General features: G+C 50.4%; 1 protein-coding gene across 7 annotated transcripts in view; it reads right to left on the reverse strand.

The window, feature by feature from the left end:
- The window catches only part of MGMT (O-6-methylguanine-DNA methyltransferase), a 302,488-nt gene that overhangs the window by 97,089 nt on the left and 188,259 nt on the right, over positions 1 to 17,140 (reverse strand). For all 7 annotated transcript variants that reach the window (XR_012326782.1, XR_012326778.1, XR_012326779.1 and 4 more), the window contains one exon: positions 14,106 to 14,266. Coding sequence is in view for 2 of the 7 variants with exons in the window: in XM_073793809.1 (XP_073649910.1) it covers positions 14,106 to 14,266 (161 nt within the window). In the remaining 5 variants the exon portion in view is untranslated. The remainder of the gene's footprint in view (positions 1 to 14,105; positions 14,267 to 17,140) is intronic.

Below are 17,140 nucleotides of genomic sequence, written 5' to 3' on the forward strand. Positions count from 1 at the left end.
AGTTAATACGATAACTTGCTCACAGTAATCTAATAACTGAGAGCACCATATTTCCATTTTCCCAGTCCTACCTTTCGTGTTACTGTTGTATTTTACTTCTATGTATATTATAAACCCCAAATTTATTATTATTAATTTTATTTTGAACAGTTAATCATTTTTAAATGAAAAACAAAACACAAACTTTTTCTCATACTTTCCCACACTTTCCATCTCTAGTGCTGTTCACTCCCCTGGGAATTGTTCAACTTCAGTTCCCAGTAGCGCCTTGTCAGTCTCAAGTGGTTCCCCACGCACACACACTAGCACTCCGCAACTGACTCGAGGACACCACGCCGAGTTCTGAAGCTCTCTGTGTAGCTCCCTTTTCTCCAGTACTCTGCCCACAGATTCCAGCCACCTGGACACTGGGACACCTGTGCTAAAGTATTTGTAGCAGCACTAGTTAAAAAGGCGAAGAATGAGGAGAAGCCCAATGCCTACTGACAGAGGATAGGAAACAAATAACAGCACATCCATAAGATGGGATTCTACACAGTAGTTATAATTAGTGAAGTATCCCTACAGGATTCAAAACAGACGGGTCTCACAAAAATGTTGATTGAAAGAAGCAAGTCACAGGGAGACATCAGCGTTATTCCATTCATATAAAAAATGCAAAACATGGAGTCGGGCTGGGGGAAGGCAGACGTGGCCAGGGAGGGCACGTGGGACTGAGCGGCGCTGGCAGTGCTCCATTCTCAACCTGGGTGGGTACATAGGAGTCCTCTCTTTTTTGTTTATACCTCACAAATCCTTAATGAATATTCTTTTGTCTGAAGTAGCTATTTCATAAAAATAATGAAAATACCAACCTGTCATGAGTGGACTCAGCAATTATTCTTCATGAGGCCCTTGAAATTGCTCCTTTCTCTCATATGATAAAAAATGATTCAAAAGGTATTTATTCACATAGTTTTCTTCCTTTCCCCCCGACAATTAACTTTTAAAATAAGAGGGAAGACGACGATGTTTCCAGCATCCGGATTCCATGCTCGTGGCGTCCCCTCCCATCCTGACCATACTTCCCAAAGGAGCCCCCTCACTCCCTCATCCCTGCGGCCTGGTTTCTATTTCACAAAGCGATGACGCCCCTCCCTGACGGTCTAGCGGGTATATATCTACATCTACATCTATATCTATGGGATAGACTTACAAACACACACCTGCATACTTCCCACTAGAATATAAGCTTCATAAGACTCAGAACTTTTGGTTTGTTGCTAAGTTCCAAGAGCCAAAAAGAGGGCTTTACTTATAGATCAATAAATATTTGCTGAATGACTGATAACTGAACTCCTTTCTCCGTGGTCTGGCCTAGGGCTCTGCCAGAGAACCGCATCCGCATCCCCACCCTCCCAGCTTCACTTTGAAGAGGGCGACGTTTATTTACTTATTTTTAAGTCCAGGGGAAGGCATTCAATAGATATGTTGAACTGAGTGATTTCTAGGACTTCTGACCCTAGAGTATAAAAAGGAACAACCAATCAAGAATCACTTAACAGCAGCGTCTAAGGCAGCTGGGAAGTGGTTATCCTACACGCTTCCTTCCGCATGCTCTTGGAAGAAAGGGCCCGTGCGCACTCGGTCTGGGATGGGACGGGGTGGGCTAGGGCCGCACACCTCCCAGGGTCCTCTGCAAAGCCAGACATTTCCTGAAACCCCGCCAGTGTCCACAGGTCAACCCAGGATGTCTAGCTCATTTCTATGGCAGTTCCACAGGCTGGAGTCCCCCAGGCTGCGCTCTGAGAAACACCAGCACCCCAAGAGATGCCAGCAGGGAGAGGCGTCGTAGAAGAAGGTTGTCTGGGCAAGTCAGGGCATTTATTGACCATCTTCTTGACCAGCAACATGCTGAAGGTTCTGAGAACTCCTGTCACAAAGAAACCAGTTTAGCTTTGTTTAAAATTTCTCAAGCTTTTCGGTCATGGAATCTTTTTCTGGTGAGATATCTATTAACATCCAGTAGAACTTAAGCTTTACCCAAGTGGCCTAGAACAGGTTCCCCCTACAGTTTAAGAGGAGGTCTGTTCACGTCTTCCGAAGCCCTGCTTGCGCTCAGCTGTCCTTGAGCCCCACAGACCCTCCGCTCTGCAGCAGCAGCAGGGCCGAGGGAGAGATGGGTGCGGGAGACAGTCCCCTGACTTCCTTTCACCTGGGGTGGGTGCGGCCGTGCCGTGGGCTCCAGGGAGCTCCGCCACCCAGTGGCGGGCGGGCACGAGGGCACACGTGGCACTGCCTTTATCAGCTCAGGGAGGGGGGCAAGGCCGACAAGTTGTAAGAAGTTCTCCGAGAACCATCACGTGTGCTGAGAGAGAAAGCTAACAGCTCAAATCTCTAACGTAAACTCAGAGCCTCCAGTTTTCCTTCTAGGATCCCAGGTTAAACTGGTTGAGTTTAGAAACCCGAGGTTTAGAAAAGCACTCAGGCTCAGAAACAGCGTGTGTGCAGCCCTGGGCAGGAGCGACGGGGGTCCCGAGAGGTCACGCGCAAGGCCTCAGAGAAGGGCTCCAGCCTTGAGGTGCAGGCGGTGTGGGGCCTGGCTCCGGGGCATTCACACACCTCGGGATCCAGGGCCTGTGCAGACGTCTGCGCCAGCGTGAGCCTTCCCCAGGAAGGGGCTCCCCAGAGACTTGCTACGTAAGATCCCACCTTCCCTGAGGCCCTCAACCCTCCAGCCCAGACAGCAGGAACCAGTTCCACCAGCAAAGACTCTTCCTCTGGGTGGAAGGAGGAGCGGGGCCTCACGGCAGGCCTGATGAGACTTCACTGCACAGCGGAGAGCAACGCGGTCAATCCTCACAGGCTTCTGCGGCGGGGCAGAGACGAGACGGAGAGCCAGGCGGAGCTGGGGCCGCCTGGCACAGGCTCTGGAGAGGCGGCCAGGTGGACGACTGAGTGCAGCGTTGGGGCCCGGGCCGCGCCGGAGGCTGCCTGCATCCGCACGTCCACCCAGGAAGTATCCTGGAGTCCCAGCGCGTGCCTGGGGTGGTGCGTGCTCTACAGATGCAGCAGTGCCTCAGCCAACGGCTCCCTGCTTTTCCTCGGAGGCCTGGTTCGCTACCAGGGAACGAACTGTTCAACATAACCTTCGTTGATTAGGGGCGCCTTTCCTATCTTCTCCTTGTAGGAGGAGGAAACAACAGGGAAGCACGCCTGCCAGTTTTCTCAGACACGAGGCACACTTCCGCACACGCCCTCGTGTTGACACCTGGCTGGCCCGCTGGCCCCATCCTCTCGCTTTCTGTGCTGCAGAGCGAGAAGCCACGCTTGGAAGAATGGCCCAGTCCCCGGCAACTGAACTGAAGGTCAGGGTACCCGGCCACGAAGTGCGTCCAGGGTGCCGGCAACACTTCACAAAGACCTCCAGCCTCAGTCAAGGGCGGCGGGCCTGCGTCCCCTAACATCGTGCTCTTCGGAGCAGACATCCCCGACACAAAGCCCAACGCGTTCACGTACGTGTTCCACCAAAGGAGGATGGCCCACAAATGAAGAGATCCCGGGAAAGGAGGAAATGGCGGCGGGCCTCGTCTGCGCTCATCGCAAGGGACACCCAGACCCAGGAACATCACGCGAAGTTCCAAAAGCGGGCTGGCACGTCCTGCATTCGTGCATTCCTTGTCACGTTCACGGGGACTGGGCTGGGTGCTGGGTTGAGGACAAACACAGGGCTCCACAGGGTGCCACCTGTGACCCACGGTGAGCCCCACGTCTGTTCACCACCTCTCCGTTCCCCTCCCCCGTTCCCCCCACTAGAACCCACCTCATCCGTAACTGTATCCACGGCACGATGAACAACGGCTTCTGGTGCTCAACCCACATCCACGAGGCAGTGAACGAAAGGACAACGGACCGGGTGCCGTCGGAGAAGAGTCGGGAAGAGTGACCCCTCGGGGCCCTGGGAGGCTGAGCGCGGCTGGTTCCCAGCAGGACAGCTGGTTCCCAGCAGGACCGAGTCAGGTGGGGGCAGCCCTTCCTCCTGGAGCCCTCCCCCTCTGCTGTGGCTCCGCGTGGTCCGCCCACCCGGGCAGACAGTATCTCAGAGGCCAAGCCAGAGGCAGGTGCTCTGCGGTCGGGGTGGAGTGCGGTCAGCCCAGGCAGCCAGCGCCCTCTGCGAGCTCCGCGCGGGGAGATGGTGCCGGGTGCACTCCTTCCCGATTCTCCGGGGCTGCGCAGGCTCCCCCTCGCTCCAGCCCTGTAGACCACCGTCAACCTCCACGCTGACAGCACAGCTTTTATTAACACAAATGGGGCCATTAGTAATACTGAAACGCGTTAGCTTTAACCCAAATAAACAAGACCGCTAATGAAACCCTAAATGCGCCGAATCCCACATTCTAGAACAGGAAGCACAGCGGGTGGAGAGTCGGGGCCCCCAGCCACGTGTTAACACTGAGAGGCCCTGGGAGCCGTGCGTGCGTGGGTCTAAGACGCAGGCTATGACGAACATCAAAAGGTGTTAATGGTTTCAATATTTATCTGCTGCAGGGAAGCGCTCTAAAAAGGAGACAGAAAAAAAAATTCTGCTAATGGCTGTGTCTTTGCCATTAAAGTGAAAAGCTTAATGCATCTTATAATCAGAGGACAATTTGCAAATCATTAAGAGAAATGTAAAATTCCATTAAAATACAAATCAAGAGACTCTCCCTGGACTAATAATCTTTTGGATATTATTTTGCATTTCAGTATTTCTGTTCCAATACCCAGGCCCCACAAATGATTGGTTCCTGAACATGCTCTTTACCACAGCCTACTTCTTTAACGAGAAACCGAGAGAAGCATAATCTGCTATTCAGAGCAGGTACTAATGAAGAATTCCATATATTCTGAAATTTAATTAAAACCCCAAAGATTTCAAATTAGATGCAATTTGAAATGCCTGGGGCAGAAATACATGCACTTGCGTGGCGAGGGTACCACACTGAAAGTTGATACCGTAATTGGTCTTGATGTATTTTTGTGTTGCCGGGCTGAAGCACAGAACTCATAAGCATATAAAAATTCTCTGTAGATTACCTGCTCATTGAAAATGCCATCACTCAGGTAGTTCTCTACTAAATTACCATGCTACTAAAATGCACAAAGTGATTCGGAGAGTAGAGTGGCACAGCTGGCCGGCGCTGCCAATGAGTTATGCATGCGTCAGTGCGGCCTTTTTTCTTAGTAAAATATGCTCAGTTGAATATTAAAATATAATTGGCATTCAACCTAAGTAGCTTAAACCATTTTGTTATCTTCTTCTAAACCGATCTGGCTCCTCCACGGTTATTTTCAAGGATGCGATTCACAAACTAATGATACCATCATATTCAGCGAGATTTGTGCTGCTTTACGTGTCATAAATAGGTGCCGTTTCTACAGCCTGCTAGGGACGGCCTTTAATATTAGCTGCTCTTGAACATCAAAGGCCCAATTCTTGAAAAAAAAAAAAAAGGGGGGGGGACATGCCATTTATGTTGGTTCTTGCATATTTTATTCTACAAAGAGAAGAGATGCGAATTCTCTATGAAAAGTATACCTCTTGGCCAAGCAGTGAGCCCCGGGCCTCCAATGCGTGGAGGCTGGGTCTCCTTCACGCTGTCTGAGGACAGGCTGAAAGAGCACGCTGCTGCTGGACCTCGCAGCGCAGCTGAGGAAGGAGTGTGTGTTTTTAGGAAAAAGCAGACAATGCCCCCTCCCCCCAAATCCAGGACACGCCCTTTACACGATGTGTTTGTGTCAGGACAAACAGCAGCACTCAAGAAAGGAAAAAGTAGTTGCCGTAGTAACAGCGATCCTGTATACAGTGATGCTGGCTGAGGGGCAGGGCTCAGCAGGGATGCTACTTCCCAAAACATTACCGATATTCCCCTCAGTGTTTTGAGGGCAGGAAAAATCTGAATGTAACTCAGTGACATATTGAAGAGCTAAACAGACTCTTCCTCTACTTCCTTCTTCAGTTTTCTTCTTCAGAAGCACTTTATTATGTGGCCTTAAAACATCACATGATGCCCCAGAAGCTGAGCCTCCAGCAGGTCTGCTCTGCCCTGGAGATTCCCACCCTTCGTGGTCATGAAAGCCACACCAATGGCCTCACACCTCGGAAAGACAGATGATTCTTCTCCACGTCGATACCTCACTTTTCCATCCTGACATTTGAAACGTGACCACAGATGATTCTTCTCCACGTCGATACCTCACTTTTCCATCCTGACATTTGAAACGTGACCTTCAATAAGTCTTATATTCTGAGTCATCTTGAACATAAGGGCTGCAAGTAAACCTATGTGACAGAGCATTTAAATTAAGTAATAGTTTCTACACTTTGGGATCCTACAAATAGTTTGATGGCATCACTGCCATGAGCTTTATACCAACATATGCACATTTAACGTTGGTAACTTGTAGTCCAGTTCTATACACCGTTGTATTAAAATACCATTTTCTCTATAAACCCAGGTAGTAGAGATGCTGCTATTTATTATCGCTAGCATGGTATCAAGATACATTAATGTTGCCTGTAAAATGTGAATAGACATCCTATGACCACAAAAATATTACTTTAAACATCCTCTTTGGAAGCAGCACACGTATAATAATGACTACAGTCGAAATAAAAACCTCGGAAGGACATTTAAAGTCGGTTTGTCACTTTAAAATGTATTAAGAAGGTGACAATGTAATTTACTTCCCCTAGCAGGCAGGAACTTGATTCTTTACTCCTTTTTTGAGGTGAAATACACCCAAATCCAACAGAGGACCTTGCAAGTAATATCTTTCTAAACATGTGAACGTAATCAGGGTGACTTTTATTTTTAATAGGCACTTGCATTGGTACGATGTTTAATTGCTACGCTACAGGTAATAGTCATGTTTTAATGTGAATATTTTCCCAAAAAAGCAACACTTGTAATAATTTCAATTTTAGGTACTATTTATTTGTAATAGAGACCCCATTAAATCCTACAAGGTTTGAAAGTAGCTGACTTTCAAACCAGCTTTTTGGTTACCGTTTGAGCTTGGTTAAATTATACCGTGTGACCCCAGTGGCCTTGAGGGAAGGCATTCTCAAGTTCAATTTTTTTGCCTGATTTATGGAAACCTCAGGGAACGCAGGATCTGACCACCTCTTAGATTTAGGAGGAAACTTCCACTGAACTAGGCTACCCAGGATACCCTGGTAATTACTGATCCGTCAGAGGGCTCTTTGCACAGGGACACCAGGCATTTTCTCGGAGGCCAGCAGGCTGTGGTTCTGTTCCAGCCACGAGGCACTCAGGAGCAGGTATCGACAGGCTAAATTCCCCCCCACAGGAGGGGGGCGGGCATTTTACTACGCTTGCTCCCTAAGGTAAGTGTAAGGCGGCTGTCGGGTATGTGGGTGTTTACACTGTATCCCCGCGGTCCCAGGACAAGTTCCACGCTGGGTACACGGAGAATTAGGTCAGTATCCAGAACCCCTCTAACGGCCACTTCCACTGCTCGCGGGTCTCCAGGAGAATCTAAAGCTTCACTCAGCTGGCTACTCCAAAGAAAAGACACAGTTTTGGTCAAAGTATCGGGGCGCCTTCTGAAGGCTCTGGTTAGCTTTGTGCCGACACTCTACCCTGGGGTATCCTGGCAACGTGGCAGCGCCTGGCGAGGCTCTTCAGGCTCTCGGGGGGCATCGTCCCGATGTGCGTCCATACCCGGCAATGGAGGTGTTGACGTGCCGCCTGTCTCGCCCAGTCTTCCCAACTCAAAGGTGAAGGATACGTGGGCTCTCCCGCCTTCTCCCCTGGCTATGTGCAGAGCTCCAAAGGCAGGGAGACATGCACACGCAACCTAGAACTTATGTAAGCTGTTGATTACAACAGCAAAAACACTTCTTAAGTAGGCAATTACGTCTCAAACGGAATCATTACTAAATTAGGAGTGTTAACCTTCGTATAGAGTGAAGCACGCAGCAAAAGCACGCAGAAGAGCTAGGTCCATTTTAATCATTCCTCTAAAGGCGATAATTCTCAAAATAGCGCACAGGTGCACACACTACATATACACACATATACATGTGTGCGTATGGACACACAAACACGTGTGTGTGTATATGTGTGTGTGTGTGTATATATATATAGTTGCCTCTTGTAAGATTTTAGAAATTAGAGGCATACTATTGTTAACAAGCTCTCTAGAGCATTCTGATACATACACTCCCAGAAGAAGGGCCTGAGCTACCAGACTAACCTGAAGAACCTGTTTGCTTGAACGAGTCGGAGATGAAACTTTCAAGACTCTCTCCTAGTTCAACATGTGGTTACCTAATGGCAACCGCCAGGCAGGAAACTGCATCAAGATAAAATAGGAAAAATGATGACCCTCGGACATTACGCTCTTTGGCCCGTGAACCTCACAAGACACCGGAACGTTGCCGATAGCTGAGGTGAAGAGCTCCTAGTGAAGTGCACTGACTGCTTCTGAGCTGGCCTGGCCGGCCTCACACAGTCCCACCTGCTGAAATGATGCTCCTTCGGCCCAGGCTGGGAGCCCCCAACCCAGAGAAACCCTCAACGTGGAACACAGAATTCTGGGAATCTAATTTTTGTTCCACTGAGGGGCTGGAAGTGATGTAATATTCAAATGAGGGCAGGGGCCAGGCAGGCAGGAGAGGATGACGAGCCCATGAAGGTGCTCCCGTCCACTAGGAAAGGGATGCGTGGCAGCTGTTGGCTCCCACGAGAGCCAGATGGAGGGGCCGCCTGGAGAAAAGCAGGGCTCTCCTGAGCGGCTCCGCAAAGGGACGAACGACGGCGTGGGACTGGCCTCCTGGTCCTAGGGGGGAGGGATTCCTGGAGACGGGTTAGCGAAGCCCGAAGGGTCAGGAGCAAACAAACGCACATCCCGACGAGGAAGGCAGCTTAACCCCCCCTCTGTCGCCCCCAGGACTCGCGCTACACCCCGCGGATCCTTTGCTTTCACCAAGTCCTGCCTTGCTTTTGTTCATAAACATTCCCACTTACCTCTTTTCTCTCATGGTTCTAAACCACAAAAACACACTGGATTTTACTCTCCGTGAAAGAGGTGATAGGCCGCTCCTGGCGGTGGCCTCCTGTATCGATTCGAGACCTCCGACCACCTTCCCGGCACCTTGGGCTCCGTGGCCTGCCACCCGCTCTCAGGCTTTTGATCTGGTCTTTTCATTTCACCTTTCCCAGCCTCAGCCTTAGAAGGCCACAGACCCAGATCTCCACGTCTATTAGCCCTGAAAAGCAGCTCAGCAGCGCTAGGGTTGAAAGAAGTCCGTTCTCACCAGCTGTTTCCTTCCCACTTAATTTAAGTGCAAGCCTTAGCTTGTTCTAATCAGTAAATGGGCACCGGAAGGTTTATAAACCTTCCAGCCCCACCAGGTAATATCTCAGCAAGGTCAACCATTTTTAGAAGCCCTCATTTAAAGAACAGGAGAACAGCGATGGCTATCAACCAGAACCTGTAAAGCATCTCCCACTTTAGCTATTTTCTCTTTAAATTGTAATTCTTTTTTTTAAATTCAGGAAAAATATCAGTACAAACTGCCTGAAAGCACAAAGCTGCCTCCTGCTGCGGACCCAGAAGGGAGCCTGAGAGGAGATGCTCTCCTCTCCGCGGCGACACCTCCGGAGGCTGACTGGGCTGGCTTTATGGCGTGTAAGGCAACATGCACACCAAAGCAGGCCTCCAGGGCACTGAATGAAGGGGGCTCAGAGGGACCCCACATTTAGGACACAGTGGGGAAATTAATTCATGCGCCCTGAAAGGGCCTTTCCCCTAACTGACTGGTAGGGTTTTCTTGAGGCCCTTTTGAAAGAGGGTTTGACGGGGGTACACAATTACAAGACTCCTTACGGAGTCTCTGAAATAGAAGTTGCAAAGAAACTTCCCTCTAGCCAGCAGGTTTTAAAAAAAATGCAGGTTTTACCACTGTCATGCAGCTGGATTTCATAGCTACAAGCTAATAGCTGTGACGAAGGAATTATTAAAGTGTTAAATATGTCATTTAAAAGGGAACATTGCAGTCACTTTGAAAAGAAAACTCAGAACTCATCTGTTGAAAACCGTCATGTGTGAGACCACACAGGGAGGACAGTCAAGGGCCTCCACACGTGCCCCGGGGACGGCCTCCTGTGGTGTCCTCGGCACAGGCCAGGTACTTGCCCAGCGAGGGCACTCCAGGCTGGCAGGAAAAGCACAAAGCCGCACGCCTGGCAGACCTGCCGCCCATCACCTGGCCACGCCTGCCCAGGAGGGTCTTCAGGGGCAGAGGGAAGGAAGTGTGTACACACACATTCTGGGTCTGAAAGCACATCTTAGCCTTTCGCAGGCCTGCTCTTCTTGAACTCAGTGTGAAATACTGCTCTTGGTACAGCGCTTCGTTAGTCACTCCAACTGCTTTTGCGATCGATCTCTAAGGCTACAAGCGTTAAGACGCATATTATACAAAGAAGTTAAATTTTTTATAAGTAAATATAAAGAAGTGAGGGAGTATCCACAGAAAGTAAGTTTAAATGATATTTTATTATGAAAGAAAGAGTAAGATTTATTTCAGGAATAATGGCTTCGTTAAACAACTATTTCTTGGAGAAAAATGAATTCAAAATCAACAAATCGGACCTTTTTAAGAGGTTATATTATAGGGAGGACCCGACCTCCCTAAATGCTTCACTGCATTACAAGACGGCTAGCTCCTGAGCAACACACAAACTCCCTTCACAAAACTCAGAAAACAAAACGTTAATTTGTTTTTGAAATTAAACGACTAAAACAACAATCCCACAAGGAATTAGAACACTTCTTATTCACACTCACGCTTCACTTTCATTTCTTCAACAGCACCACGAACCTCACCCCCGGTAACTGCGGCCTCTCCTTCCCACAGAGAAACCCCACCTGCTGCGGCCCAGGAAAAAGGCAGCCACCTAGGCCTCCAGGCTTCTGGTCAGGAGGACAGCTCAACGGTTTCTTGCCAGAAATACCTAGATAATTAACTTGTTCCTACTTAGACTTCAGAAATCCTCCAAGGTAAGAAGTTGAATGATGTGAAATTTCCAATATTTGATGTTTTCACCTACAAAATGGCAATTCCGTATGGTTCAACTCAGCACCGCTTTGTGACCAGCCTAACAGAACAACTAGATGGAGAACACCACAGTGATCTGGAGGAAGGAGCCTGAGAGATGAGCGGTCCTGCCCGAGCAGAGGGGCCTCTGGGCAGCAGCAGGCCAGGCCAGGCCCGGGGTAGTGGAACAGACAGCGCAGCCGGAGCAGAGGCCAGGACCTTCCAGGCCGGGCTCTGGGAGTTACCCGTGGAAGTGCTGAACTCAAGGAGGAGCTCAGTTATCACTACGCTTCTAACCAAGTTGAAACAGGGAGGTCTGCTCTAAATCTCAGAGGAATATGATGAAAAATGACACCCAAAAGGATGTTAAACGTGTTCAAAATCTGAGATGCACAGAAAATAGCATTTGTCAAGGAAGCATTTATTCCACGATAAACGCACCCATTCCTCCCCATTTGCAAAGGTTTCTTTTCTTGTGTTGCTTCACAGCTTCTAGAAGCTCTGGGGCTGCCAGGGCACTTTCCTTGTGTGGGCCTTTTCCGCTCACCACAATTTCACTGGCTAAGGGACACAGAGAAAGAGAGCAAAGCCAACCACCGCTGGACAGAAAGGGGTGTCACCACATCTGGGGGTTAGTGCCAATTAACTCCGTGTTAGCAATCATATTACAACCATCCACCACCTCCCTTCTTAAAATGCAAAATCCCCACACCTGGTCCCTGCCTGGGAGGTGTGACTGAGCTAAATTAGAAACACCTGGCTGACACATGCTGCTGTGTGGGAAATCCTGGCCCTACAGCAACCACTGTCAGCAGGCGGGCCTAGCCTGGGGGACCTCCTGCCACCAGGGCGGTGCGAGAGGCTGCCCTCACCCCAAAACCCAGCGGGAGGGGACCTGGCCCCAGTAGTGAGTGTCCACCAGCTCTGCAGGGCTTGTCCAACAGGGGATGGGCTACTGGGTGACTGGACGGACTTCATCCTTCCCCAATGCCTACCTGCAGCTTGTCCTGGTTGCCCAGACTGACCATGACCATGACCATGACCATGACCATGACCATGACCATGACCAGCTGGCAGAGGAGATGGCCAAGCTCGGGCCCAGAGCCGGGAAGGCGGGGGGCGGCAGGGTGAGAGTGGTCCCAACTCTCTTCAAGCACTGAGGACAGGACTTCAGGATTTTATAAGCTCACCCCCTGCTGACCCCCTCGTTAGATCATACAGATCCTTCCTGACCTGGTTTCGTAATTTCTCTGCTCTGAAATTTTCTAACCCTTAAATTTCAGCTCACTTAGGTGATACATGTAAAGAGAAGGAGAGCCACTCGGCCAGTTCTCTCCTGCTCCTGCCAGGGCAGTAACCCCCAAATGGCAACAGGAGATCGAAGAGTTCACTGTTCCAAGGTTCCCAAGCCCCTACTGTAAAAACAAACCCACAGCAGGACCCCCATCCTGCGCCTGGCAAGGGGGAGGGGCACACAAGGAGGGTCACCCACACCCTCGACTCAGCCCGGTGACCTGAGGTGCTGGTTCCGAGCAGGCGGTCAGTGCTGGGCAGGGGGACGACGCGGCCACAGCACCACCTCGGCCCGCGAGGGCCCCATTCTCGGGAGCAACAACGGAGGGTCTCTGGACGTGAGTAGGGCGTGGGGCAAAGGCCCACTCCAGCTCTCACGCCCTGTCCTAGAGACGCCCTTTTAGACGTTCTGGGGCTCCCAATGGAAGACACCGTCTGGAGACAGCCTGACGTGATGCAAGGGGGCTGACGTGCTACCCAGCTCAGCTTCAGTTCATTACGAGCAAAAACGTCCAGGGTCCTACCTACCTGGTCACTCACTGGACCTTGTTAGTCAACTCAGGTATCAGCTCAACTGGCTTGAACTTTTCTACCTGCTTCCCCTGAACCTGCTCCACCTTCAAGTTCATTTTTGCTGAAAGCCACAGCAGCAATTAGGACCATTAAACTTACTGAGCGAATTCCATTTTGAAATTCAAGATGGCTTTAAATTTACCTCATCTAAAATCTCAGGGTAATTTTTTTTCCTTAAGTGTATGCATTTATACGTATATATCTATATGTAAGTATACACTCATTAATACTAAGATGACCATGAAAAAAATCACTATGCGAAATAAACCCCTCGTATGCGTCTAGAATGACTCTAGTTGCCATAATGAAGCTGCGAACAGAAGCTTACAAAGAAACGTCTGGGAAAGTGTTTTTAGGTTTTTGCAGACTCTATGTTCCATCGGCACACCGCATGTAGACAATAAGTTCATCCTACAATAATTCATCCCTTGAGAATACAATTATTATCATTATTATTATTATTTTGTGGTACGCGGGCCTCTCACTGTTGTGGCCTCTCCCGTTGCGGAGCACAGGCTCCGGACACGCAGGCTCAGAGGCCATGGCTCACGGGCCCAGCCACTCCGTGGCATCCTCCCGGACCGGGGCACGAACCCGCGTCCCCTGCATCGGCAGACGGACTCTCAACCACTTGCACCACCAGGGAAGCCTGAGAATACAATTATTGAACTATGGTAAATTTGAGGGGTTAAGCCTGAAAACTTATTCAAGAAGACACACTGCCACTACCCACTCCACCGTTAAGCGTCACTGACTGAGTGTATGGAAGTGGCCAATTGTCCACGTATGAGCCTCGTCTTCTGTGCTGTTGGCAAGCAGATGAAGTTAACAATAAGCTTATTGAAAAACTTACTGCCATTCAGATGTGTTCCTATTTAAACCTTTCAGCCAGCGAGAGTCAGGAGTCCATCTACATGGATCATTTTTATTGCCTTTGCCAAGAATTACGTGACCACGTGCCAAAACTAACACAACCACTTGGAACGGGTGGAGACCGCGCACTCCTATCCAACCAGTGCGGCCACACGCCGCCTCCGTTCAGACGATGTGAAAACGCCACGTCAGTGTAGTCAGTAACCGGAGCTGGGAGGTCAGTGACAGCAACAGGCCAGCCCCCCCGAACCAAACACTGCGAGGCGGCCGAGGTACTGACCTTTCTGGAAAATGGGATGGTGAAGAGCAGGCACGGGGCGCTCCTCGAGGACCGCGGGCTCATGGAAATAGGCACCCAGCCAAGCCGCACACTGCGCCAGGGGCTCCGTCACTTCCTCTGGACCTCCGAGCCGCTCAGGAGGAGCGGGGGCCTCCACGGGGCTGCAAAAGAGATAACAGGAGCCGATTCAGCCTCTAGGCCCAGCGTCCACGTGACTAAGAAGCAAACAGAACACGCCCACTGCATCTAAGTGGGTCATCCCGTAGCTGCCTCGCAGGTATGCACGTCTCGCCTGCGCCAGGACAGTGGAAAGGTGCCGGCAGGAGGACGGGGACCGCGGCCCGGGTCATCCCACCCGCGCTTCCACCTCCAGCTGTGAGGACACGATCTCTGGAAAGGGGCAGTGCCCAGAAAGGACGCCTGGTACCTGAGCTCTTCTGTTTGGGGCTGACTGTCTGCAGTCACCCTGCAGAGCAGGGATGTGAGAGCACGAGGATGACAAGCACGGAAGCAACTCCAGGGGGAGTGTGCCTGCCCCTTCCTAAGACTATCATCTGCATCAGTTTTGATCTGCAGAATCACCAAGTACTCATCTTAAAAAATATTTTCCAGAAATCTCGATACCATCAAAGTAATTAGCCTGCAGGCACCCACCCCTCCCACCACATTTCAACGACAGACCAGCACAGTTCCATGTGCTCTGTGGCTTTGAGCTGGCTTCTGGGGGACCCCCTCCGAGTTCACACTGGGTCTCAGGCTTCAGAGAGTCTACTCTGCGTGCTGGTCACTCTGCGAGGCTCATTTCAGTTGCTGTGACTTTCGTGCCCGGGACTTCTATTTGGTTCTCCTCTGAGTCTTCTCATTCATTCCCTGTGGTCACTGTGCTCCCTTTTAGCTCCAGTTTAAACCAACATATCTTAGACTCACTTCGGATGGTCTCACTGTTTCTTCTACTCGGGGTGCTAATCCTTCTGTTTGGGGATCTGTGGCTCCCCTCAAGGAGGTGACTTCTCACCTTCAGCAGGGACCGATTTTCAGGGAATGTGCTCCGCTGGACTGAGGAAACGTCCCTCTAGAGAGGGTTCACTTTTGCTGCTTCTGAGCCCCAGTTTTATGATGGATCCAGCTTTTCTTTTAATTTCTGAGAATGACACACCCACAAAAGCACTGGCACCAAGTCGGATTTCTTCAGATGCCATTCCTTCCTGACCTCCCAGGCCCTGGACAGATGGCAGGCTTCCCTGCACTTCTCTAGTCTCCTTCTCAGAGGCTGCAGCTTGAGGCTTTTGGGGGAAGGTGGGAAAAGCCTCCCCCCAGCATCCCGAGGGCGGTCACGCAGGCCTCAACCGACAGGCTGCCTCCTTCAGTGTACACTCACCACCCTTACGAGGGCCCGACTGAATATGCGAGGCCACAGCCGCTTGGCAACGCGGCCCAGCACAGGTAGGACGGATGTGGCTGAAGCGCCCGGGGAACACAGGCCTGGCCTCACTTGCGAGGAGACACACAGCAGCGTGTGCAGGGCCTTACAGATTCAGAAATGTGTGCACTTTATCCTGCAAGCAGCGGGGAGCAGCTGAAGACCTTTAAGCAGCGTCTCATAAACAACCCTGTGCTGGGGTCTCAGTCTCTGAGTCACGGTGTTCTGTAGGTCTAAGAGTCTCCAGAGGTCTTGGATCTTTCCAGAAATAAGCCTCCTTGGATGGGATCCACTCTCTTCCACAATGGAATGAGAGGTGGGTCAGGGAAGGCTTTCTAAGCATGTGAATGTGAATGGCCTTAAGGAAGGAACCAGGGAATGAATGGAAAAGAAGAAATGAGCCCTTCAAGATGACCAGGGAGAGAGGGGGACCCCTGAGACCCCGGCTCTGTAGAGCTGGCCAGCTGGGCGATCCTGCCAGCAACACAGCTGCACTGGGCAGGCCCAGGCCTTCTCCAAGTTGCCAGCTTCTAGTGGTTGCTGGGAGAGGGAATCCCCATGCACAGGGCCCTCGGTTGGCCCTGAACTGACAGGGCCCTTTCAGGGTCTGGTCAACAGGAGACCCTGAAGGATGGGGGCTCAGTTCACAGGCAGAAAGCGGCGTCTAGTGGAACAGGTGGCAGAACGGCATGTTGGAGAGACTTCTGGGGATGGAAACTATCTTCTCATTGCCCCGATTGCTCTCCCCATTAGGACGTCTGCCCACGGAAAGGTGGGGAACTTCTACCCCATGCTTGGCTTAAATATTTTTCCATGTCAGAGAGAAGTTCCCAGTGACTCTCTTGCTCTGTTCCCTACTTACTCAGTAAGACTCCAGGGCTTGAGGGGTCTTCTCAGCCATCACACCCTGCAAACAGGGCTCCCTGGGTGGGGGGCATACAGTCCAGGAGACAGGCAGGCATCCTAACCTGGGAGGCAGGGGGCTCTGTACCCACCAGTAACCTGCTTGCTTGGGGAGTCACAGCCACAGTCACAGTCACACACACTCAGATGCCCTGGTTCACTCAGGGGTATCTAACAAAGGCCACGGAGTTGTGGGCATCCCGGGTGCTGCCCACGCTGGTAGCCGTTTCCTCTGGGTTGCTAGGGAACTGAAATGTGAGCTGTGTTTCCCAGCATTTCCCACTCTTAAAAGGATACTTGAAGAATTTTTATAGTAGTAAAATTCATCTTAAATTGATTTTTTATGCCTGTGCTAAAGATCTCAACCTCTGATTTACTCTGTAGTTCTCCGTTCTAACTCTTTCTCTATTGGCATTAGATAACTATTCATGGGTGAAATGTAATTAAACAGCTTTGATTCTGAAGCAAGGATTTATGATACTATATTTAAAATGAATGGCATTAAACACACACATAAAACCAGATTTTTAAAGCCATGACACAAATTTCCATTTCTACAATAAAATGAAATTTATTCTCTGCCCTGCCCTCTCCTCCAGCCTCGCTCTGCTCGTCCCTGAAAGAGCTGTGGTGTGACAGTATCACGGCATCACTAACGGCCACTCTTATTATGGAGGAGTTTCTCCAGGTTTCCTACCGACGAACCCTGAAA

The sequence above is a fragment of the Tursiops truncatus genome, chromosome 16 (assembly GCF_011762595.2).
Source record: "Tursiops truncatus isolate mTurTru1 chromosome 16, mTurTru1.mat.Y, whole genome shotgun sequence".
Classification (NCBI taxonomy): Eukaryota; Metazoa; Chordata; class Mammalia; order Artiodactyla; family Delphinidae; genus Tursiops; species Tursiops truncatus.